Source organism: Delphinapterus leucas, chromosome 15 (genome assembly GCF_059928025.1).
Source record: "Delphinapterus leucas isolate spDelLeu-1000000601 "Yukka" chromosome 15, BTC_Dleu_Yukka2, whole genome shotgun sequence".
NCBI lineage: Eukaryota > Metazoa > Chordata > Mammalia > Artiodactyla > Monodontidae > Delphinapterus > Delphinapterus leucas.
Window position 1 is genome coordinate 55,717,771 of NC_143143.1, and position 26,317 is coordinate 55,744,087.

The 26,317-nt window shown below is 47.9% G+C and overlaps 1 protein-coding gene across 6 annotated transcripts in view; it reads left to right on the top strand.

Annotated features, from left to right (window-relative positions):
* The first annotated feature begins 1,493 nt into the window (after window positions 1–1,493).
* RASSF2 (Ras association domain family member 2) overlaps window positions 1,494–26,317 on the top strand; it is a 48,830-nt gene continuing 24,006 nt past the window's right edge. The window contains exons 1-3 of one of the 6 annotated variants that reach the window (XM_022556446.3): window positions 1,494–1,736; window positions 22,436–22,525; window positions 24,752–24,827. In XM_022556446.3, coding sequence (XP_022412154.1) covers window positions 22,467–22,525; window positions 24,752–24,827 — 135 coding nt within the window. In that variant the 5' untranslated portion in view covers window positions 1,494–1,736; window positions 22,436–22,466. Of the gene's footprint in view, window positions 1,737–1,788; window positions 2,674–3,010; window positions 3,117–22,435; window positions 22,526–24,751; window positions 24,828–26,317 lie in introns of those variants that run through there. The other 5 variants (XM_022556445.3, XM_022556450.2, XM_022556447.2 and 2 more) reach the window with 5 other exon arrangements.

Below are 26,317 nucleotides of genomic sequence, written 5' to 3' on the forward strand. Positions count from 1 at the left end.
AATGGATGGTCACCTGACCTAAACTGGGCCAATGAGTTGCTGTCCTGGGAAACTGGAGTAGAGACTAAGGGATTCTAGTTCCACCTGGCTGCCTTCTTCAACAGAGAGCTCTAAGCCCCAGTGATGGAAGTGATGGCCACCCTTTGCCGTGTGTCTGGGGTGCAGCCAACGCCAGTCTATGGTGAAAGAGAAAAGTTGGCTCCTCAGAGAAGACTTTCTGGGTTACTGGAAGCCCTTCAAGTTCTAGGTTTGCTTCTTACCAAGCTCTCCCTGCAGTTCTGACCCTGAGGTTGTAGGGAAATCCCCATGTCCTCATAATACGTTCCCCTGAGTGTGCTCTTATTACCTGCAAAGCAAAGAAGCTTACTAATACAGAGTAGTAACTCCAAAATTTGGGGTGGGGGAGGGGGAATTAATAATTGACCTTTCTGTTTATAGCTCCAGAAAGAACCAGAAGATAATTTTTTTTTTCTATAGTTGATCAGTGGTCTCCTTGTTCTGGGGTAGCTGACACAGTTTTCACCACCAACCTTCAGCTGCATTTTGGGTTCAAAAAACTTCTGTGGCCAGTCTGGGAAGCAGGTCACCATTTACAACATTGTTTCTAAGGGAAACACATTCCACGATCCAAACAATGAATTTGGAAAGAATGTTTCGCTTCCAGGAGGGATGAGCTGACCCAGCTGTACCCTGAGGGTTGTCTACCCATTAATCCTTAGTCCCCCTTCCACGCTGAAAGGCATGGGGACCGACCCTGCAGGGTTGGAGTATGTATGTTGGGGGACAGTTGTGATAAAAGCGAGGGAACAAATAGGGCGCCCCAAATCTGGGGTGCTCTAGGGCTCCGTGTATACTGAGAGGCCCTGGAGGTCCAGGGATGGCTAAGAGGGGGAGGTGAGAGGAGGACAAAGAAACTTGGCCTCCTTCACATTTCTGTCACGTCTGCCAGCCCGCGAAGTCCAAGGGGCCTTGCTCAGCTCAAACCCTTTTTGGGATAAGCAAGTGTTAGAAAAAAATCCCATATCAAAAAATCCCGCATCCTCTGCCTGGGGAATCCAGGGCGCTCGACGTGGGCTCCGCGGGGCAGCGTGACTGTTCTCTGGGAGTGGCTGTCACGGCCCGGAGCAAACCAAGGGGCTCGGGCCAAGACTATATCCCTTTTGGAGAAGGCCGCGGAGAATGGGGTGAGTGAGCCAGCTCATCCTCCCCACCCCCTCACTTCTACCCCTCCACCCCAGGCCGGAAGAGGCGCTGGCAGCCTGAGCCCGGACTCGCAGGGGATGAGCAGCTACAGCTTTGTCTGGGAGGGAGGGGAGAAGCCCCGCCCCCCCGGGGGGGAGGGAGGGCGGGAGAGGAGGGGGAAGAAGAAAGGCCAGGGAAGAGGGGTGGAGGGAGAGATGGAGAGCTAAAGAAAGAGGGGGAGGGAGGGCGGTCAGATCCGATTGGGGCAGATAAAGGCAGAGGGGCGGGAGAGAGGGCGAGGAGGGGCGAAGGGGGACTGGGCGCCCGAACCCCAATCGCGCGGCTGCCGCAAGCTCAGCAAGGCTGTAAGGGAGCTGGGCCCGCCGACCGCTGACCGAGACGCTGGCTGGAGCCGTCCGCGGCCGCAACACCCCCACTTTCCAACTCCAAGGTCCCCGCAGCGCGCGAGAGGTGCAGCCGGCTCCGGACGCAGGCAAGGCGCGGGCCGCGGGCCGCGGGGAGCGAGGCTCCGGGCCCGATTTGCGGGGCGCAAGGTGTGGTGCACTGGGCGGTCCTCTCTCCCCTTGCCGAAAGTTTTCCTGCAGTGTCCCCTGCCCCGTCCAAGTCAGCCCCTCAGTCCTCGTCTGCTCCTGTTCTCCTCCCTTCTTCCCCAGACACTGGGGGTTCCCGGGCGTGTGGACTCCGCAGGGGCCGCGTAGGTGCGGAACCCCAGCCTGCCCGCCTTCCGCGGGAGAAAGTTGTGGCTCTAGGCTCGTCCTCCCCCTCCGATTCCTGGGGCGTCCTTCCTTCTCTCCACGCCGAGGGCGGCTGCAGGAAGGCGCCCCCACCCTATCCCCGGGGTCCCCGGGATTCCCTGGCTAGAAGGTGCCGGGCGGGCAGGTGCAGGGATGGCAGGCCCCGACCCTTATCGGGGGGTGTCCTGGGGGGTGTCCGATCCTAATCTGGTCCTGTTCTTCCCGGCTCAACCGACGATTCCCTGGAGGCGGGTTCCAACCTCCGGCGCCCGAGACTCCCTTGGCCTTCAGAAGGGCGCCGGATGCGCGGGGGCCCTGGGTCCTCGTTGTACTTCCCCTTTGCCGGCTCGCGGCCCGTCTCCGGAGCTGATACCGGAGGTCGCTGGTTCTCGGCTTTGCATCCTCTCTCGCCAGAGAGGCAAGTGCCTTGGGCCGACCCCGGCCACTTCTGCATTTCGAGTGCCTGCACTGCGCTCAGTTCCTAAGCTGGGAGATCCCTGGGGACAGCAGAGAGGCACGGTGGCCTGACAGGGAGATATAGGGTTCCATCTTACCCTGGGGCGCTCCGTGGGTCCTGGGTTGTCCACCGCACCTCTGCGCCTCAGTGACAGGAGGAGCTGAGCGCCAGGCTTCTGAACGCTGCGATGCACTTTATTTCTACGTGTGTGGAATCTGGATCCCTAAAACTTGTTCTCCCAGAGAACAGAGGCCATGTCTAGAACTGGCCAAATTTATAGTAAGTACTTTACATGTGATGAATGAATGTATGAACCAATGAGCTGACAAATAACAATTCCTGCCACAGTTGATCTTGGTACAATGGGAGGAAAGAATTAGAAACAATGATTCTTTTAAACAGCTGTGAGACAGAGCCAGGGGCCTTCTTTCCCAAGCATCTGGTTGAGGAATCTGGGGTTGGATTTATTCTATTCACCAATCCACATTTCCTTACTGGGAAATTTTTCTGCAGGTGGTCTGAAGAATTAAAGAAACTTCTCAGTGGCTATATTGGGTAGTTTGAGGAGTTTTGTTTTGTTTTGTTTTTTTGTTTTCAAACTTGTGTCCAAATGCAGTGTCTCAGAGAATGTGGAGTCTGCCTGTGAGGTGCCCATTTGGGATCAGAGACCCTGGAGTATGGCCATGAGTGTGGGCACCAGCTGTGCTTTCTCCTCTGAACAGGTCAGCCTGATGCCTGGGAGCTGCTGCAGTCGGGTGGGCCTCAGGGGGACAGAAGAGGACCTCAAATGATGCCTGTGCTCGGAGAGGACAGTAGCTTTGGAAAGAGGGTAGTTCTTGCCTTGGGACAAGGAGGTGGAGATAGAGCATGCAACCTGCCCAGGCACCTGGGAGCCTGGGCTGGTTCGATTCGGGATTCCCTGTGCTGAGAAGGCTGGAAGGTGAATCCTGCTCCTCCTTCAGGAGAAGGGAGAGCAGAGGTGGAGTGCAGGGGGGATAGGATAATCTTTGGAGTGCAACCTAGGCATATCCTATGTTCCTCTGCCCTAGTTTTTTATGCTGGTGAAATCTGGTTAGAATGATGAGGGATACTTTTGGGGAGCTTGGCTGAGAGAAGGCCAGGGGATTTGGGCCCCTAGTCATACCCTCTTCCAGGGGAAGGTAGAAGATATGCCCTTTGCACCTGGCTGAGTGGGCCAGGGCCTGTGCAGTATTCTGCCCCTGCTGTGCCTCCGGCTGGCAGCACCCCCGCCTTCCTGAGGGTGGTCTCGCTCTGCCCCAGAGTCCACTTCTCTGCATCTCTGCATGGCTTCTGTTCTGGGTCCAGGCCCTCTCTCCAGTTTGTGTTATCCTAGGAGTTGGTCCAGGATGGTTGACAACCCTACACCTTGTTTTCAGCCCCTCAGCTCTCCTCGTCACTCTTGGATGCACTGGCCTACCTGGGACCACTCAGTTACCGAGTTTTGCTTTGATTTCTTGGTCTGTTTCCTGGAGCCAAGCTTTTTGTCTGCTTTCTGTGCATGAGCGCCTTAGGAATGGCCAAGAGAGTTGGCTGGAGAGGTGTCCAGGACCAAGTATTCTGGCACCTATGCTGGAGTGCCAAGAGCTGGACTGCGGGCCTTGCCAGAAGGGGGTCCTGTCACCAAAGTACAAAAGGACCTTGGCCTAATTATTTCCTTCAGTTTTCTCTAGGATACTTTTGGCAGGAAGTGTCCTCACCGGGAGGTGAGGTGTGGAGGGGGGACCAGATTGTCAGAGAATCCCTTGGAGAACTTGAGAGACTGGATGATCCCAAGAGCAGTCTCAGGATTTGTCCACATTCATTTTCCTCTGCCCAGAGTGAGAAACTGGGCAGGTCTCAGTAGTGTTCTTAGAATGGAAGAAGACGTACAGTCTCTGTCTTCAAGCTATAGTTGCGGAGAGCTGCTACAGCTGGGTTTGTAAAACTAGGGCAGTGGTCTCCTTCTACACTTCCCCGCCCCTCCCACCACTCTTCACAATTTGGTCTTTATTTATCCCAATGACACACTGTGCTATTTAAACACCTCCCTGCCTCTCCAGAAGAATTGTAAATAAATCTTTGAGGCTGCATAAGCTAGCACAGGCCCATGACTGAAGGCTTCATTTATTTGGCTATTTGTGGATTCCCATGGAGGACGTGGTGGGGGAGGGGATGGGGCAGGAGGCAATGGGGGAGCAGGGCACAGTAAACAGGAACATCTTCCAGACTCCATTGGCTAGGTGGCCAGAGGGTCATTTTTTAATCATCCCTTGGATGGTAGACTCTGGAGCCTGTAATCAGAGGTTGATGCAGCTGCTCGGGGATGACAGCTTGAGGCTGTAGAACTCCTGCCCAAGGCCGCTGTGACTGAACTAGAGAAGGCAACCTCTCACTGAAGAAGCGGGCAGGGAAGGGCATTTGGTTAATTCCCGTGAGATGAGCAAAGTGACTTAGAATGGCTTTTTCTATTCCTTATATTGATAAAAATTAGCAAAAAGATACCTTATATTTCCTTGGACATGTTAATCCGAAGTGACTTGGCAAATAGGTTTACTTTTACCAGCATAACACTTTATCCATAGTGTTAGTTTGATTAACTGCTCCTTTCTATAGAGAAATGAAAGAACTGTTGGATTTGGAGTTTGAATGGCATTCAGAATTTCTAGCAGCATGATATTGGGCAATGTAATAGATGCTGTCAACATCCTTCCTGTGTTCCCTTGACCTCAACCAGTGAGTGATGGGAGAAAGTATATAAATACTCCAACTCCCTCACCTCTCTGTTGGGGTAACTTTGAGGCATATTCCATGCTGTCTTTCAGAGCTGCCTTGTAGAACCATATCCCAGTTGCTAACAGTAATAACTGTCTCCCTTCATTGGCTGCCTTCCTTTCCCTCTTTCACTTTCCCACTCCCTTTCAACTTGCACTCTAATCCTTGTCTTTTTTTTTTTTAATACTTTTCTCTTATGTTTTTAAAATAAATTTATTTATTATTTTATATTTATTTTTGGCTGCATTGGGTCTTCATTGCTGCATGCATGCTTTCTCTAGTTGTGGTGAGCGGGGATGGCTGTTCGTTGTGGTGTGCGGGCTTCTCATTGCAGTGGCTTCTCTGGTTGCAGAGCACGGGCTCTAGGCACATGGGCTTCAGTAGTTGTGGCACACAGGCTCAGTATAGTGTTCTGGCTCACGGGCTCTAGAGCGCAGGCTCAGTAGTTGTGGCACACGGGCTTAGTTGCTCTGCGGCATGTGGGATCTTCCCAGACCAGGGATTGAACCTGTGTCCCCTGCATTGGCAGGCAGATTCTTAACCACTGTGCCACCAGGGAAGTCCTCAAATCCTTGTCTTATGGTCAACTTCTGGGGGAAACCAACCTAAGGCTTTCGTCTGTAGTTAAAAAGTCATTTTAAGTCTTTGAGTCTCCATAGAGAATAGACCTTGTCAAGGGGGAGGGTTGGATTGGGAGTTTGGGACTAGCAGATGCAAACTATTGTACATAGAATGGATAAACAACAAGGTCCTATTGTACAGCACAGGGAACTATATTCCATATTCTGTAATATACCATAATGGAAAAAAAAAGATAAACCCTGGTTCTGATAAAGTAGAACACTCCTACCACCCAGCAGGACCTACTCAGGGCTGAAAAGCTTGGGGCCACATTTCCAGCTACTTCCAATGTCACTGCGTCCAGGAATTGTTCCCTGACTATGCCCCATGGGAGTACAGCCCCATCTTTTGCCTTCTCATCCCACATTTTGCCCATCCCTTTCCTTCTTGTTTCATTGTTCTCTCTCACCTTGTGAAATTTGAGAGCAGAGTCCTTGACTGACTCACCTTGGTAGCATCCTGCAAAATGCCTTTTATATCTTGGATTCCTCTTAAATATTGTTGACTGAATAAAAAATGAGAAGAAAAAAAAATAAAGTCTCTGAGTCTCAGTTTCCCCTGCTGTATGATGGAAATGATAACTATCTCACTGTGATACGTGCTCAAACAGGGGCCTGGCACACAGCAAGCATTCAGGCAAACATTTGCTGGCTCTTTGAGTAGTACAGACGGGGCTATGATGGATTTGGGAATGGGTGTTTTGGTGGACCATAGAGAATTATAATACTTTGGAGAGAGAGGCTTGAGAGCCAGTAGGAGCCAGCTCTAGCACACACCTGGCCTTGACTGGGCTGGGATGTGATCAGTGATCTTAATTTCCGAGTTTGTACACAGGGTGAGGAGGATACGAATTGTACTAGGTGTGGGGGCTTCCCTGGCGGTCCAGTGGTTAAGACTACAGGCTTCCAGTGCTTCCACTGCAGGGGGCGCGGGTTCGATTCCTGGTCAGGGAACTAAGATCCCACAAGCCGCGCTGTGCAGCCAATTGTACTAGGTGTCAAAATTTAAGGTATGTTCAGCTGTGCCCTGAACTGGCTGAATCACTGTGTATGAGACACTTCTGAGGTTCAGTTAAAGATTATTGAAGTGAGTGCTCTGAGTCTTTGGGGGCCTTGGTTTCCCCATCTCCAAAGCCAGGCCTTAGATGATTCCACAGGTCCCTTCTGGCCCTTGGTCTCCTCAGGAAGAGTCTATTGCATTCTCCTTCTGTCAGTACAAAACAGCATTTAACAAAAGAAAACCTTTCATATGTCTACAGTTAGGTTGCCCACCATGGGGCACCCAGCACTGGGCCATCCTAAAGTTTTAGTCTTTTCTGCTGGCACAAGGGATTTCAGTAGAATTATCCCAGTAAAATGTTTGCCTTCCTTGTGTACCAGTTTCACTTAATGACGTAGGCATGATGTGTCCCCAGAGGAGGCCTGAGGAGTGGGTAAGGAGGATATGGAAAGGATATGCCCTACTTTCCTGAACCACTATGCAATGCTGTAGACACCCAAGTGGAAACCAAGAAAAGTCCATGTGGAAGAAGAGACTTCTATATGACAGAATTCAGCGTTCCTAGTTGGGTTTTACTCACAATGCTCCATTGATAATCCTCCTGAGGGAGTCCCTGACTCAGCAATTCCACCCATAGGAATTCTTATCCTAAGGATATAATTGGACACATGAAGAAAAATATGTGCATAAGGGATGTCCCATGCAGCGTTTTTTATAATAATAACAACAACAAAAACGGAGACTAAATGCCCCCAAATAGTAAAATTGTTAATCATGGTGTATTTATACATTAAAATACCATGTGACTACAAAAAATTTAGGATACAGATGTGTATCTGTTAACATGGGAAAATAGGATACATTTCTAAAAAGTAGGTTACCAAACAATGTGCTATTTTTGTAAGATATATCATATCATCCACTTATTTGCCTCTGGAATGATATATAGAAAAATGTTAATAGTGGTTGTCTCTGAGTGGTGGAATTTTGGAAGATTTTGATCTTAAATTTTTTACATTAAATATTTTCGATTTTTTATCATGGTAAAATATACACAATATAAAATTTACCTTTTTAACCATTTTTAAGTATACAGTTCAGCGTCTGTCTTAGTCTGTTTGAGCTATACTATATAACAAATCCCACAGATTGAATGACTTACAAACAACAGAAATTTATTTCTCACAGTTATGGAGTCTGGGAGTCGTCAGGGTGTGAGCGTGGTCAGGTGAGGGTCCTCTTCCAGAATGCAGACTTCTCATTATATCCTCACATGGCAGAAGGGGCTTGGAAGGGTCTCCTTTAATCCCATTCGTGGCTCCACCCTTATGACCTAATTACCTCCCAAAGGCCCCACCTCCTAATACCATCATAGGATTTCAACATATGAATTCGGGGAGGATACAGATATTCAGACCATAGCAGTGGCATTAAGTGCATTCACAGTGTTGTATGACCATTGCCGTTATTCATTTCCAGAACTTTTCCATCATCCCAAACAGAGACTGTACCTGTTGAACATTAACTCCCCATTCCCTCCCTGCACCCCAGCCCCTGGTAACCTCTATTATACTTACTGTCTTCATGAATTTCCCTATTCTATGTTTCTTATAAAAGTGCAATTGCACAGTACTTGGCCTTTTGTGGATCCTAATCTTTTTGCTTATCTATATTTTTAAAATTAAAAAAGTCTGTTTTACTTGTGTAATAAAAAGGAAAGGAACAAGAAAGACCTGGGAGAGAATTGTGGTGCTTGGTCTCTGGTATTGTCATTTCAGGCTGGGCCACAAGGTCCTGGCCATCCTTGCTGCCTCTGCCGCCATTACCTGGGGTGGGGGTCAGCGTCTGACCTCCATCTCAGCCTGGCAGGACAAAGGTGGATGACCAGTGGGCCTCAGAACTAATCACATTTGGGGCTTGCTGGTTGCTGGCAAATCATCTTATCCCAGGGTTTTCTGTGTGTGGTGGTGGGATTGAAAGGGTGTGCTTGGGGTTCACTGTGCCTCAAACCTAATAGCTGTCATGCAGTGAGTGAGGTCCAAACCAGGTGGAAGTCATGTTGCTGAGACCATCTTTCTTAAAGATTGAGAAGGAGAGCCTCAGCTTTTCTATTTTAAGCATCCTTTGTGTATTTCTGACGCTGTGGCTCAACTCAACCTACTAAATACCCACCAATGGCAACTGTGGGTATGGCTGCTGAATCCTTCGTCGACAGGCAGGGTCAGCCTGCCAGGGATGCAGGGAGGACTTTAACTGGTAGAATCCATGAGATCCTAAGAACTCTGGGGAGATGGGTAGTGGCCTCAGATAATCAGTGCCCTCTTCCTAAGGCTCCACATAGGCTCTTACAGTTGATTATACAGATATCTGGGGCAAGGATTGATCTCTTGTGCATGTGGTGGGTTGTGTATATGACAGGATAATTGGGAACATGGTGCAGAGGGGTGGGGGCAGGGGAGGGGGTGTGTATGTGTGTTTCAGTCTGGCCTGAGGTGAGAGGAGGTCAGGAAGCTTTGGTACCCAGAAACTGGATACTAGGTTGTGTGGCTCTATTCAGGGGTCATGGGAGTGGGTCAAGCGGCTTTACTCTGGGATGTCTTGTTCTGTGGAAAATGTTTTTAAGTTTCTCATTAAGCAATCTCCCACAAGAGCCTGCCCCAACCCTCCAGCGAGCTGGTGAAAGAATGTAGGTCTGGGAGGACAGATGTGCCTACTGTGTTCTCTGGAAATTTCTTCACCTGGCTCTGCCTGTTTTCTTTCTGCCCAGAAGGCTGCTCTTTTAATCCCAGACAGTGGGGGAAGTATAAAGATGTTACGGAAACAGTCTTTGAAGGCCATTTTGAGAAGTTTGGTTTTTCGTGGTGCTGATTTTTCTTTAGGGTTAGTCAGCTGGTTGCAGGACAGGCAGAGGAGGGTGTGAGTGTGGTTTTGTGGAAAACTTCCCCTCAGCCTCCTGGAAATGTTCTGGAATCCCCTGGATGAGCTGTTTCTCCTGGGTCTGAGATCTGCTATGTGAAGCTTTCCCCACACCTGTTGTAGGGCATTAATGAGGTTAAAAAAGGGTGGATGTGAGATGCCCCACAGTGGCTACCCCAGGGGAGGGCTCAGCACACAGTGACCCTTCCTCCGCTCGCCTTCCTTACAGCTTTCAAGGGTGAGGAAACTGCCTGTCTCTGGCGGTGGAGGAGGCCAGCGCTTTGGGCTTTTGGGTTTCCAATCCTGGCCCTGTGTAGCAAGGAGAGGAAACCCTAAGATCTCTGCACACAAAGCTCATAGTCTCAGCCTATAACACCAAAAAAGGGAAGAACTGCTGGGGTTCCCTTAGGAAGGGGATGTGAGGTCAGAGATGAGTTTCAGAGAAGCACTTAGTAAACAGGAAGCGTGGCCAGAAAGAAACCTGTGCTTGTAGGAAGTGCGGAACTGGAGACGGCCTCCTCACCTGCCAGGATAAGCCAGCAGTGCCTGGAGCTGACGGCGAGTGGGGGCTCAGAGCATGAAGAGTGACACAGACCTTGGGCCCTCCCTGTGGGACAGGGCTCCACCTAAACCTTGCAATTATTGGGCTGGAGGAAAGCTTAATTTGCCCTTCTGAAGGCAGGACTTTAAATACCCCATAAAATAGCCCTCGGTTTTGAGAAATGCAGGTGAAGGAATGCTTAGTCTTATGTGTCTTGTATGCCTCCACTAACTTCCCACTCTTTCCTCATGCCAAGTCAGTTACATGGAGATTTGCACTTTGTTGAGTTTTATCCTGTGAGGGGCCATCTGGGCAGGGTCCCTCTGGCTGAAGATGACGGAGGTGCTGCTTCCCTTCCATCAGGGAGGCAGAGGTGGCCAGGACCTTCCCTGGGGCCTGTAGGTACTGGAGGGTTCGCTTTCTGGGTCTTTGGGTTCTCTGAGCTGGAGTCTAAGTTCTTTGCACACACACACACTCCCTCACACACCCATACCACACATTCATATGTGCACTTGCATGCTCTCTCACACCCATACGGACACATTGACACACACACTCTCCCTTACATATCTACATCTATACATTTACTCACATCCACACCTACACATTCACACACATACCGCTTCTTCTGTCTGGAGTTTTTGCTTCCTTTATGCCTTTTTTGGCCCCATTCCAACACCCTGCTCATCCCCTGTGAGGCTAAGGTTTCCTTCTAAATATCTGTCCTGAAGTCAAAAGCTTGTGGATGTTGACGGGACTTCCCTATAAACAAGTAGTTGCTCATCTGGGCCCGCGGAATGATCGTTTGGTGGGGGGCGACTGTTGTGACTCTCGGGGTCACTCGACTGGCCACCTGCCCGCTGGCGTGAGAGTAGGAGGCAGGCCTTCCCGGCAGGCATCCAGAGACCATTCCCTCAGATCTTCCCCAGCCACACTGAGGGACTCACACCTGTGTGAGGAAGGCCTAAGCAAGAAGGGTCAAGGACCCAGCTGTCAGTGGAAGGAGCTGGGGCTTTGCAGACCTTGCTGCTGGCAGGAGGGCGCCCAGCTTGGCCACCTGTCCTGCTGAATCTCAGGTCCTCATCTGGCAGGTGGACCAGACAGAGACTGCCTCCTGAGATAGAAGTGAGGTTGCCTGTCAGCAGGGGTCTCGTACCTGTTGTCAGTCAGGCACCCAGGTTTTTTCCAGAAGGAGGGGGGCAGGCTGTTTTTGGGGCCCATGAGTGTAGGGGGTAGCTTGTTCTTTAGACAGAGGGTGAGTTGTGTCTGGGGATTCGTGGCTCTGTAACATTGCAAATACCTGGGTCCCTGGATGGGATCTCCATCCCAGGCTCCTGCAAGGTCTGCTTTCCCTTCAGCTTGTCTGCCAGGCCAGTCACTGACTCACCTGCCTTCCCCAGGGCTGTGGCCAGCAGCTGAAGCCAGCCTCCAGCTGCCTGTCCTACTCGGAGACCCTCATGTCCAGCCAGGGCACCACAGAAGGAGCACTGGCCTCATCATGTCAGCTCTGTGACCTGGGACAATTCACCTGACCTCCGGGACCTTCTGTTTCCTCATCTTTAAAGTGATAAAAATAAAGCCTTCCCTGTGGGTTCTTGTAAGGAATAGGAGAAGGCTTCTAGAGTCTTGTCACCAGCAGCACCAGCATCACTTGGGAGCTTGCTAGGAATGCACATTCTCAGGCCCCACTCTAGAGGTACTGAATCAGAAATTGGGAGGAGGGGGACAGGAATCTGTATTCAATGAGCCCTCTGGGGGATTCTGATATACACTTCTCTAGAATATGGCCAGGTCAGGTGACTTTTAGCTGAAAACTCTTTCTTCCCATTCACCTCAAGAGAAGCTGTACTAAATAAGGGTTCTGCTTTGCATCAGACAGTCCTGGGTTTGAACTCTAGCTCTGCTTCTTCCTGGCTGTGTGTCTTTGGACAAGTTACTTCACTTCTTTGTGCCTCAGTTGCTTCATCTACAAAATGGGAATATTATTGTTTCTTTCTTCATGGGGTTGTTACGGGGATTAAATGAGTCGAAGCAGGTAATATCTAGCTTGTAGCAAGCTTGCATTTCTGGTAGTTGTCTATTATTCACACTTGTTGTTTTATTATTAACATAGTAATACTGTTGTGATTGTTCTATTCCCTATTTGTGAGGGAAACAGGAGACCAGGGCCTCCTTTGACTAGTCTTCTGTTAGTCCTCTTTGCTACCTGCCTCCACGTTAAGTGCCCTCCCTCCTCAGGCAGGACAAGCCAACCTCTTCCCAAATACCTTCGCCTCCCTTTTCCCTAACCTCTAACGTCCTTTTGGGGTGTGGAGGGGCAAAGCTTTGTATTCACATTCACAATAAAGCTGAGGAAGTAGAGTACATATACCCAGTACACTTGACCTTATCTCTCCCTTTGGTGCTGTTTGATGTTCTTTTCCTGAGCAGAGTGACTGAGAACCATGTGGGTGGTTCCCTGGGGGCCTGGACATGGGGTGGGAAAGGGATGGAGGAGGCACATGGGTTTGACAAGTAAGTGGGCCTTTTATTGAAGAAACCATGTAGATGGAAGGCAAAGTATGCTGTTTCCTTCCTAGGCAGCACGAATTTTGCCCATGTTTAGGACAGGCTCAGGTGGAATCTCTTGTAATCTCTAGATCTTGGCAGCGCCCCAGGTCGCAGCTCAAGTCTCCTTCCTTGTGTGGCGCAGTAGGGCTGGGGTTTCCTGTTTGCCATCAACACTTCTTCCTGCCCCCATACGAGGAGGCTGAAGTGCGGAGGGGTCAGCACTATCTCCTCTCCCACTGCTTGGTTACAAAGCAGGCCCTCAGGAGACCTGATGAGGCAGTCTTCGATACTGCCTCGGATAGTATGAAGCCATGGATAGTATGAAGCACCGTGTCAGATAACTTTCTTCTCCAACCCTAGAGCTCCAGATCGTCCCCAGAGGGCAGGGCCGACCAGGGTTCAGAGAAGAGGTGGGGAGAGGCCCCAAAAGGGGAAGCTGCAGGCCCCCAGCTAGTGTTTCCTTTGCATCTGGGGCCTGCAGCTGGCTCCCTGGCTTCTGGGGTGTGGTGCCCTGGTTTGGTGATGGGGCCCCTTGCATCAGCTCTGTGCCTGTACACACTGATCCTCGGGGATGCTCTGCACTGCCCCTCTCCCCTTTGAAATATTAGTAATGGGAAGGGGGGCACTGAAGACTCAACTCAGTTTGCTTTTAGAAAACTCTGTTCCTTCCATTCTTGAAAGGCTTCGTTGAGATGCATTTGGGGGTGTCCTCAGTTTACACAGCTCTATCCCCATCAGATTTCATAGTGGTTCTCAGTCCTGGTTGTACATTGTCATGACCTGGGGAGGTTTTAAAAATGCTTGTGGCTGGACCTCCTCCCGGAGGGTCTGATGAAATTGGTCTGAGTTGCAGCCCTGACATCAGGAGTTTCAAATTAACCCCCTACCCCATTCCCCCTCCAAGAGAGTCTAATGAGCACCCAGAATTAGAACCTCTGAGATGTTGTGTGTCCTGAGTTCAGCTGTTACTCCTTCCCACTTTGGTTTCAGCTGAGGCTTGCCAAGTGCATGTCCTTCTCGCTGGTCAGGGGGTGGCTCTGTGGGGTTTGGCCCACTGGGAATGCTTCATGGAATAAGCCCTCCCCTTTCCCAGCCTGTCTCTCTCTCCTAGTTATATTTTCTTAGAGACTGGGACTGCCTGGGTCCTATAAATTCACTGTTGCTCCGGCACCCCCCCATCCTACCCTGGAGCTGAGGTGGGAGTGGGGTGGGGCCTGGCTCCTGTTATGCAATCAGAAAGACCCTTTAGGAAACAGGAAACAAACAAAACACCACAGGGGTTCTTCATCTCACTCTGGACTTTCCAGCCAGGGGTGGCCCCCCTTTCTGTTCTGTATTTGCCTGCTGGGGACTTCCCAGTTGATCAATAAGATGAGAGACACTTGGTCTCTAGGCTGGAACAGAAACTGTGTAGGGATTAGCTAGCCTCCTGGGGATGCTCTGCGACCAGATTAACTTCAGTGTGTTCTCTGGGCTCCCTGACAGAAAGTGAGTGAGGGCACAGGAGTCTGTAGAAACCAAGAGCTAAGAACAGAGGAGCTTCTGCTCTCTTTGAACAGAGCTTTGATGCCTTTCCCACCTCCTCAAGCTTCCTGAGGACTTAACGCTTGCCCTCATCACAGGAAACTGAGCTGGTTAATTTCAAGAGCCTGGCTGGCCTCTCATTTATTCTTGGGGAGGCTGGAAACACCTGTGAGTTGGGGGGGGCGGTTCTGTGAAAAGAAAGAGGAAAGGATCCTTTGTGCAACAGCTACAGGGTAGCTACAGGATTTTGACTGGTCCAGAACTTGGGCAAGTCTGTCCCCATTCCTGCAGCTCAGCCTTGTACCGACCGGGCCTGGAGATCCTGTGCAGGCAGCTGTTTTGTCCCAGCTTGAGAGTGGGTAGAGGAAGGTGATGGAGACAGGAGCTTCAAGCCCTAACGTGGAGCAGGTGTCGTGGCCGCTACTGGTACCCACCCAGATCCCCTTTATCTATTTTTTTAAAAATAAATTTATTTATTTGTTTTTGGCTGCATTGGGTTTTCGTTGCTGCATGCGGGCTTTCTCTAGTTGTGGCAAGTGGGGGTTACGCTTCGTTACGTGCGCAGGCTTCTCCTGTTGTGGAGCACGGGCTCTAGGCATGCGGGTTTCAGTAGTTGTGGTTCGCGGGCTCTAGAGCGCAGGCTCAGTAGTTGTGGCTCACGGGCCTAGCTGCTCTGTGGCATGTGGGATCTTCCCGGACCAGGGCTCGAACCCATGTCCCCTGCATTAGCAGGCGGATTCTTTTTTTTTTTTTTTAATAAACTTATTTATTTATTTGTTTCTATTTTTGGCTGCGTTGGGTCTTTGTTGCTGTGTGCAGGCTTTCTCTAGTTGCGGCAGGTGGGGGCTACTCTTCGTTGCAGTGCGTGGGCTTCTCTTGTTGTGGCTACTCTTGTTGCAGAGCACAGGCTCTAGGCACACGGGCTTCAGTAGCTGTGGCTTGTGGGCTCTAGACTGCAGGCTCAGTAGTTGTGGCACACGGGCTTCCGCGGCATGTGGGATCTTCCCAGGCTAGAGATTGAACCTGTGTCCCCTGCATTGGCAGGCGGATTCTTAACCATTGCGCCACCAGGGAAGCCCCCCCTTTATCTACTGCGTGTTATGGGTGTGGACTGCCGACAGGTCTCAGTTGCTCCCTAGTCTTGAGAATTTCTCTTGCAGGATAATGCCTGGGTGCTCACCCCCTCCTCCCAGAGGTGGCTCTCAACCAGTGACTGACTAGCGTGGGGTACAAAGGCCTGGCCTGCCTGTCTTAGGGTGGGACAGTTCGGTGGAGTTGTTCACGCCCTAGAGCTCCCATGGGATCAGGCTGTGGCTGGGCTCCAGTTCCTTCCCCAGCCCAGTCCTTCTTCCCTCACTCCCTTACAGGTTTCTCCTGAAATCAATTCCTTAATAACTCATGTGCACTAGAATCCTCATTTTGACCTCTGCCTCTAGGAATTCCCTAACCTAAGACAGCAGGTTAGCTTTCTTTGGGCTGACTGTTGAATCCACTGTCTCCGCTGAAGAATTAATAATGAGAATGGGAATATTTGCAGGAGAGAGGCACAGTGTGAGAGCTGGGGGTCCAAAGAGAGAAAGCTGTAGGCCTAGGAGAGGAAAGAAACACCAAATGAATGGTTTCTGTGTGGTGGTAAGTGCTGTGATGAAGGACAGGCTGAGGTGTGGGTGCCTATCCCCCCAACACTGCCCAGGGACAGCGAGAACAGTTTGTAGGAGGAGGTAAGTTTTGGATCCGGGTCTAGGGAACATGTGAGTTTGTTTGGGTCTGAAAAGCATGGGCACACTCACAGAGCATGAAAAACAGGCGTAGAAAGTTCTTTGTAGCTGGGATGTCATCTTCAATAGCTTAGGAACCTTCCCTTTGTCAAGACATTCTCTTGGATCTTAGGGACGGTTGTGCCCTCAAGTTGTCCTGGGAACAGGCAGGAAGTAGTGGATGGGTCTTCACATGGGAAGTGCTAGGTTCTGCTGACAGGCTGCATGGCATCGCCCAGGCATTTAATGGAGCTGAGGAGAACCCAGAACATGCCAGGGCATGAAGTGGTGCCAGAAGAGAGGACTGACTGGTTAGTGGCCTCAACAAGTCTCCACTGCAACTAGTTGACTAGAGGCTCCTGTCCTGACTTGGCAAAGCCCAGCGGTATTCACACCTCCAGACATGTCAGCAGACATGCTTTGTAGTTAGTAGACATTCAATACACATTTTAGTTGTACTGATCTAGAAATCTTGAGGGCCAAATGGCCACGTTCACGGGCGGTTCAGTAGGTTTAAATATGTTTTAGACTTCTAAAGAGTGACTCCACATCAAAGATTATTTGTGTCAAATCTGCCGTTTCATTCCTGTCCCATTCTGTCTCTCCTCCTTTCTCTGTATGGGAAGCAGTGAGCTGTCTCCGTTCTGTGCCTGAGATGCTGGCTGATGTGGGAAGCACCCTCCTTCCTCTCTGTCTTGCTTTCCCCTCTTCAAAGAGATGGTGAAGATTGGTTCTATATTCTCAAGGCAATGTGGAAGCGATGCTTGGAAATGATCCTTACAAGGCACTGTGGAGTCCAGGAGGGCTTCATAAATTCTTGATAATAACAGAGAAGGCAGAAGAATTGCAGCCAGCTAGCTGAGCAAATCCCTCTCTTCGAGACTGTAGATATTGGCAGGCACCCTTGGCAGAAGTGTCCAATTGAATGTGGATCCCAGCCCCATCAACCATCTTCCTCTGACTCTTCCTTGTGTGAGAACAATACTCTGCTTAAGCAATATTGGACTGAACTCTAAATTTCCGGCCTTTTGTTTGCTCTGCTACTGTGTTTGCCTTAAAGTGTATGTAAATGTAGCTGGCTCTTTTTTCCTCTCCAGCTGGCTGGAGGTAGCCAGTGATTTGTGGTGATGGTTGGAAAGTTTATGAAGACAGATGCAGTTGTTGTCCTTGAGATAGACAAAGGAGGGGTTGGGTCCTAGAATCAGCTACCTGTAATTTCAATTCGACAATGTGGTCGGCTGTGTAAGTATTTTCCTAACATTCCTAACCCAAGAAACGTAAAAGTAAGAAAAAAGGTGGGGAGAAGTCAGGCTGAAGACAAATATTGGACCAAGTGAGTCTATAGGTCAGATTTATAACAATGGCCTTGGTGAAGTCACTCAATATGTAGACAGAGCTTTAGAGAATTCCCACATTTGGGCCATCAGACTACTTGATGATTTATATCAACCTGGTAAGTAAAAAATAGTGATAAGGGAGATTGAACATCTTTATTAACTATTTGTATTTATTTTTCTGTGAACTATCTGTTCATGTGCTTTGACAAATTTTCTATTGAGTGTAGTCTTTTTCTTATTGAATTATTAAAGACTTTTACATATTAAGGAGATTAACCTTTCATAATATGTATTGTAAATATTTTCCCCCAATTTGTCATTTGCCTTTTGACTCAGGATAGGGTAAACTTTTTTTCTCAACAGAAGCTTAAAATTTTTACAAATTGGTATCCGGTTTTCTTTTTTCATCATGCCTTCTGGATTTCGGGTCAAGAAAGTTTTCCCCAGTTCAAATTTCCCTACATTTCCTTCTAGCATTTTATGTTTTTAATGTTTAAGTTTTTAATTCATTTATGATTCCTTTTGGTGGAAGAGTAAGGTAGGGATTTAGATTCCGCATCTCCCCCTTTCCAAAGGCCAGTCAATTCTCCGGCAACATTTTGTTTTATTAGTCTATCTTTTCCCTGCTATTTAGAAAGGTAGCACACATTCTATGTTCCCAAATATGTTTGGGTCTATTTCTGTATGTGATATTGTTTCATTAATCTGCCTGTTTTCCTCAAGTACCAAATAGTTTTAGTAACTGCAGAGAAGACTTAATTTCTCTAATTGGTATTTTCAGTAGATTTAAGAGGATGTAGTGTCAAAAGGGATTTGTCTTGGGAGCAGGACAGATTGCTTTCAGATCCAAAACAAAATTACCAAATTATAGGTTATTATGGAGGCAGTGAATGAGAGTCCTGCAGAAAATCCAATCAGTGAGTTAGAAAATTATCTGTAGAATTCTGGGGAAAATAAGGAGGTGGAGACTGTGAGTAAAAATTATACGAGACTTGGAGGATAACTGCAGGGATGTATGTAAGTATGTATGTATGTATAGTGCTGGAGAGAGGGGATAGAGACATTGCAGAAGAAAAAACAAGAATGGAAGGAAGAGAAGCAGGAATCAAAGCAAGTATAGGATATTTCCCTGGCTGGAGAAAGACCTGAATGTTCAGGATGAGGTCTGTCAACGGCCAGGCACTACTAATCTGATTTCTACTCCATCCAAGCTTTGGCATTGGCTCTGGCCGAGGTCCCCCATGATTCTGTGTGGTAAATCAGAGGCCCCTCTGGGTTTCCCTTGGGCTCCCACCACCAGCTCCTGGCTCTGCTGATCTTGGCCTTCTTCTCAGGGCCCCCTGTTCTCTTGGCTTCCAGGATACTGCGTCTCCTGTTTTCCCTCCCCTTATAGGGACTCATCTTTTCTCTGCCCGTCCCTGACCTACTGGGTCCTTTGAATCCCTGCCCTTGGCCCTGCCCCTGCAGCCCTCCCTGCTCTCTCCCTGGTAATCTTGCCACTCTCCTCACCTCCCTTCCTTCAGCCAAGCCAGGATTCCCCTCCCTGGGAGCTCCACACTGTCACTCTCCTGGGCCACAGGCCTGGCTGTGCTTCTTGTCATCTGCATCACGGGGTTCCATGGCCCTGCCTCAGACTCAGCCCGTGTTCCTCACACCAGTGCTTGTGACTGTGTATGGCCACCTTCATCGCTATCCTCAGCAGTAGCCAGGCATCGTGCTGGACTCTGCCTTTACCCCCATGTCGAATCTGGCCCTTTCCAAATCTTTTTATTGATGGATCATGACTTTTTCTCTACCTCTTTAAACTCTTTAGACTCTGTTACTCCATCCCCACTGCCTGCTTCCCTGGGACAGGCCTCTCAATTGGTCCCCCTACCTCTGTTTTCTTCCCCAATCCTTTCTCAAAGTAGACAGCAGAGTGTGATAATCATTCCAAAATTCAACTCAGATCACACCCTTCCCTTATAACTTCCCTTGTTTTCCTATTGCCACTATAAAAAAATTATCACAGACTTGGTGGTTTGAAACAACAAAAATATACTCACTTACATTCTGGAGGCCAGAAGTCTGACATTGGTTTCAGTGGACCAAAACTAAGGTGTCAGTAGGGCTGCGCTCCCTCTAGAGGCTGTGGGGGGAATTTCATTTGCTTGCCTTTTCTGGCTGTGTTCCTTGGCTCATGGTCCCTTTCTCCACCTTTCATCTACAGCGTAGCATCTTCAAATATCTTTCTCTGCTGCGGTTGTCTGTAGAATCTCCCTCTGCCTTTCTTATTAGGGCACTTGTGATTACATTTAGGGTCCACCCAGGTAATCTAGGTTAGTCTTCCCATTTCAAGATCCTTAATTTAATCACATCTGCAAAGTCCCTGTCACCATATAAGGTGACATTGACAGGTTCCAGGGATTAGGACCTGGATATCTTTGGAGTCCATTATTCAGCCTACCACACACCCCCATTGTACTGCAAAGTACAAACTCCTCCATATGGTCAAGGTCCAGCACACACACCACCCCATCTTGGTGCATGCTCCTGCCTGGACCACTCTTCCCCTCACCTTTGCCAGCTCTGTCTCATCACTGAGGTCTCAGTTTAGAGTTCACTTCCTCCAGAAAGCTCCTGGGACCCCACCCAAGTCCAGATCAGGTGCCTTTCCTGTGTGCTGCTGTGGCACCTGCCCTCCTCGATAGAATTGTCTTTCCCCTCATATCCCCTCCTGCTGGACTATGTACACTTGAAGGCAGGGCTGTGCCAGTTTACTTGCTGTTGAACTGCCATCAGTAAATGCAAAGCTTTGACACACCTTAGGCACACAATAAATGAACGTATACATTTACATATGCATAGAAGAGGTGCTTTAAAAAAATGGGTACTCACTAGTTATGGTAATTGTCACTTAAGAAAAAAAGAAAAACTTTCTCAGTAGTCTGACTTTCTTTCCTTTTCCTTTTTTTGCAGTACATATATACTCCAAATTTTATGATTTTTTTCCCTTTTTTGAAGAATTGAAAAATTAAAATTTAGAGAGAACAGTTGTGTTCTTGGGGTACCACTTTTGGGTATACAGGAGGGGTATGAATTTTCTGAATGGAACTCTGCCCTCCACTCCCCTCCTCCCACTTATACCCCTTCCTTAGGGAGCCTTTGTATTAGTTTCCTGTTGTTCTTGTAACAAATTACCAAAACTTAGTGGCTTAAAACAATACAAATTTATTATCTTCTGGTTCTGTAGGTCAGACGTCTGACATGGGTCTTCCTGGACTAGAATCAAGGTTTTGGCAGGGCCTGTGTTCTTTTCTAGAGGATCTAGGGGAGAATCCATTTCCTTGTCCTTTCCAGCTTCCAGAGGTCACCCACATTCCTTGGCTCGCACCCGATTCCCCCAACTTCAAAGCCAGCAACAGTGGGTTGAATCCTTTTCACATTGTGTCACTATAACACTGATTTTCTGCCTGCTTTTTCCATTTAAAAAATTTGTGGCAAAACACACATAAAATTTGCCATCATAACCATTTTAAGTGTACAGTTCAATGGCATTAAGTACATTCACATTGTTGTGCAGCCATCACTGTCATCCAGCCACAGAACTGTTTTCATCTTGCAAAACTGAAATTCTATACCCATTAAATAGTAACTTGCCATTCCACCTTCCCTAGCCCCTGGCAACCACCATTCTACTTTCTTGTCTCTGTGGATTTGACCTAGGTACCTCATGTAAGTAAAATCATATAGTACTTGTCCTTTGGTGACTAGATTACTTCACTTGGCATAATGTCCTCATGGTTCATCCATGTTGTAATGTGTGACAGGGTTTCCTTCCTTTTTAAGGCTGAATAATATTACATTTTATATATATATATATACATATGCCCGCCACATATATATGTGTGTGTGTGTGTATATATATATATATATACACCCCACATTGTTAATCCATTCATCCACTGATGGATATTTGAGTGGCTTTCACCTTTTGGCTGTTGTGATTAATTCTGTGAAGAACATGGGTGTACAGATATCTCTTCAAGGTCCTACTTTCAGTTCTTTTGGGTATGTACCCAGAAGTAGAATTGCTGGATCATATGGCAGTTCTATTTTTAAGTTTTTGAGAAACTGCCATACTGATTTCCACAGCGCTGCACCATTTTACAAATTCCCACCAATAGTGCACAAGTGTTTCAGTTTCTCTGCACCCTCACCAACACTTGTTGTCTCATGTCTTTTTGATGATAGCCATTCATCAAAATGTGAGGTGATATCTCATTGTGGTTTTTTCAAAAAATTTTATTGAAGTATAGTTGATTTATAATGTGTTTAATTTCTACTGTACAGCAAAGTGACTCAGTTATACACATATGTATTCTTTTTCATATCTTTTCCATTATGGTTCATCACACGATGTTGAATATAGTTCCCAGTGCTATGCAGTAGGACGTTGTTGTTTATCCATCCTGTATATAATAGTTTGCAAGACTTACGTTTCCCTGATGATTAGTGATATTGAACATCCACAATCTAAAGCCTCCCGACAAAGAAAAGCCCCAAGACCAGATGGTTTCATTGGTGAATTCTACCAAACATCTAAAGAAGAGTTAATACTGATCCTTCTCAAACTCTTACCAAAAAATTGAAGAAGATGGAACAGTCCCAAACTCATTTTACAATGCCAGATCCCAAAGCCAGATAAGGACATTACAATTTAAAAAAAAAACACTGCAGGCTGAAATACTAGATGAAAGAAAATATAAAAATTCTCAACAAAATACTGGCAAACTGAATTTCAACAGTGCATTAAAAGGATCATACACCATGATCAAGTGGGATTTTTCTCAGAGGCTGTGGCAAGCAGTGGCAGCAGCCAGCAGTGTGGCATTTCCCTGGCCCTGGGTCAGTGTTGGGCTGCTCGAGCTGTGGATCTGAGGCAGGGACAGAGAGCCATGTGCTCCCCGCCCCTGGTACATTGTCTGCTGAGTTCCTAAGGACACAACCTGACTTTAACCTCTGTCTTCACCTTTCAAATATAGGCCTCTCGTCTGATGAAAAGAGAAAGGAAGAATGGACTACAGTCACCAAACTTCCCTAGTCCCATGTGGACAAGATAAATACATTTCCAAGTAAGATTTTTTGCTGTGGTATTGTGTTTGCAGTGGCCAGTCCCATGTCAATGGAAGCCACTGGCAGAGGAGCCTCCTCTGTGCATGAGAGGATCTCATGTGTGTGAGAAGGAGAAAGCAACTGAGTGTGGATTAGTGAGAGCATCAGCAAGGTTGCTGCTATAGATAAAAAACATGCCCCCATGGGGCTTCCCTGGTGGCGCAGTGGTTGAGAGTCCGCCTGCCGATGCAGGGGACGCGGGTTCGTGCCCCGGTCCGGGAAGATCCCACATGCCGCGGAGCGGCTGGGCCCGTGAGCCATGGCCGCTGAGCCTGCGCGTCTGGAGCCTGTGCTCCGCAACGGGAGAGACCACAGCAGTGAGAGACCCGCGTACCGCAAAAAACACACAAAAAACAAAAAAAACGTGCCCCCAGAGCCTGGCCATAGAGAGTGAAGTTAAGGAGGTCTTTAGGACATGGCACCCTTAGGGGTTCAAAAGAGATGATGTCCTGGAGGGCTTCCAGGAGGAGGAGTTGGTGCTGGCTGCTCACTGTCTTGTCTGTGGTATACCCCAGGGAAGTCCTGGCTGGGTTGTGTCCCTGTGCTGCTGGGGTTCTCGCTAAAATGGGCACAGGTGCCCCCTGAATAGCAGGAGACAGTTTCATTGCTTTCTATGCTCTAAAATCTTTTGAACTCAGATTTTTGCTGATATGGCAGGGCCTAAGCCAAAATAGACTTTCTTAAATTATAAGTTTGCAGATATATTTTTACATTCAGCACAGGGATTTGTACATATATATTGTTCTCTATCCTAATGAAATGTTTAATTTATTTGAGACCAAATTGTTTGAATTCCTTTAGACACACTTGGCCATACACAGACACACAGTTGTGTGAGCTATGGATCATACTTATCTCTTCACTGATGGATTTCCCCCGGGGCTTCTACTGACCAGTACTTTTAAATCCTAGTTTCAGATCTTTGTGTTCAAAAGTATCAAACAGCTTTTGTTTTAGGTTACTTGGAGTCACATTTTTTGCTAATTCACTCCAGCTTATCTAGGTTTAACTTGTCTGGAACTTCTTGGAGTTTCCAGCCGGTTTTGACCTCCTGTGTGGCCCCAAATCTCTCCATTGAATGGCTGGACTTAGAGGGACTGAACTCCCTTGCCTCTTGCCTGAGTATAGGCAAAAGAACACACCTCAGCCTCCTCAAGCCCTTCCCAGGCCTCCCCTCATTCACTTTCATATAAAACTTGTTCACAGCATTTTCAGGTTTGATAGCTCTCACTCTGATCACAAAGGGTGTGACATGCTCTCTCACATTTAGTAGAGCTGTGCTCCCAGGGGGGCCACTTGGAAACCAGTATTTAGAGGCCTTGTAAGGTTTTTAAAAAATATTTTTATAAACTAAAAGCACCTAGAATAGATTAAAAAGATAAAAGCACCTAGAAGGGTACATTGCTAGGCTTCAGAAGCCCCCTCATGCCCACTTGTAGTCACCACTCCCAAAGGAGAACCACTGTCTGAATTCTGAATTCATATAAATGGAATCATACAATATGTGCTCTTTTGTGTCTGGCTTCTTTCACTCAGCGTAATATCTTTGAGATTCATCCGTGTTATGTGTAGTTCATTCATATTCTCATTGCTGCTCCATTGTGTGACCATAGCTGCCTTTATTCATCTGTTCCACTCTTGATGGGAGTCAGTAAATTTTTAAACACATGATAAGGTCATGTCAATGAAGCGTAAGTCAGTGGGACCCAGGCCTGTCCCTTTCAACTTTCTGAAATTCTAGGAGTTTCTGAGTCTTGTGAAGGTTTGTAGTGATTGTCCCCCCCTCACTCACAGCATGTGTGAGGGAGGAAAGGCTGTGGAGAGGCTGGAGAAATCCTGTCTGTGGGCTTTTGAAGTGTGTTTGCCTCTATGAATCTGTGATTTATTAAGGCCTGCATATTTAGCTTGGGTTTGGGGAGTGTTGTGAGAGATGCCAACCTTTGTCAGCAGACCAGACCTGCGTTGGTTTTCTGGAGTTGCTCTTTACATCCAGTCTGTTCTAGGTAGTATTTACTCTTGACCTTGACCTTGAACTCTGGGTGTGTGTATGTGTATATGTACACATGTAGACAAACACCCAGACTGGAATGACTGAAAGCCAGCTTAGAGGTGAGAAAAAGAGGGAATAACTGCATTATAAGTGGCTTCACCTGAGATTGTGACACCTCTTGTATTTTTCCCTTAAGGAACGAACTTCTTCTGCATCTGAAGACCTACAACTTGTACTATGAAGGCCAGAATTTGCAGCTCCGACATCGTGAGGTAAGGAGTCCCGAGGAAGATCTGTGAGGCTCCTTCCCTGGTGGCCAGCCCAGTCTTTGTCTCCATGTCTCCTGGTCTGAGAGTCCCTGCCTCTCCTGCCACAGTGAGGAGCCTCTCGATGCTAGCGATGTTATTGGGAGTCCCTAGAGTTCTTCAGAAGGAGACCCCAGGCCCAAATTTTTTCTAAAAAGGATGAGTTTTCTGTTCTGGAGACATTGCTGCGGCTGTGTGGCTGGGCTAGCGCCAGCCTCAAAAAAAGAACCCTCCCTTTCATGAAATGACTCTTTCAGCTAACTCTCAAGCAGCCTTCCTCCTTTGGGGCAATTCAGGAACTTCACACAGTCCTCTACGTTGACACATCTGGGCCCATGTCCTATTGCTGAAGCAACCTGGACAAGTTACATAAGCTCTGGGTGGTAACTCTTGGCCCTTCCCCACAACTGCAGCAGCCTTCCTTGAGTGCCTTCTTGGAGTGTTCTTTGTTATCCATCTGTCTTTCCCCAGCCCCCATCCTGAATCTAAGCTTATTCATACTGTATCCATTTCTGTAAAGCCTGTTTCAGATAGATGGTGGAGTAATATATACTCAAATGTCCTTGACCGATAAGAAGGTGTGTGTAATACCCTTCTAAACACATTTTCAGGTTGTCAAGCCATGGGGATTTAATTCATAGAAACAAACGGATATCCAGATGGCAGAATTTCAGCTACTAAGGCAGGCTGGTTGGGAATACTATGTAGTGGCTTTTTGTATGTTCCTCAAACCACACCACATAGGCAAAGTCCTACTTTGGGTTAAATTCTGCCCTACAATCATGTGATATAAAGTAATGATGCCAACCTTGACCAGCTAGAAGGCCATATATGACCTGTGCTTAAATAAAGCTTTCCTCCCTAAGATCCCCAAATGCCCTAAAGTTGCTGCACTCTTCTCCTGCCTTCTTTATTACCCCCTCCCTAAGGATGATCCTGGGGCCCAGGTTAGTTGTTCAGTGAACAAGTATCATCTTCATTCATGTGGCTTGTCCTGAAGATGTGGCCATAGCCCAGATATCAGGTCTTGGCCCTGCTTATAAAACATGGGTTCATGCAGCGGACATGGGTTCGAGCCCTGGTCTGGGAAGATCCCACATGCCATGGAGCAACTGGGCCCGTGAGCCACAATTACTGAGCCTGTGCGTCTGGAGCCTGTGCTCCATAACAAGAGAGGCCATGACAGTGAGAGGCCCGCGTACCACGATGAAGAGTGGCCCCCGCTTGCTGCAACTAGAGAAAGCCCTCACACAGAAACAAAGACCCAACACAGCCGTAAATAAATAAATAAATAAATAAACAAAAACAAAAAAACATGGGTTCAGAAAGGTTTTTCTGAAACTCTAGAAAGAAAACCTGACCCTTTAGGCATTGTCCTCAAACCCTCTACTAATTAGTGGCTGGACCATTAGCAAGATTTTGGTCGTTAAACAGCTTTTCTGAGATGTGTCCTATAG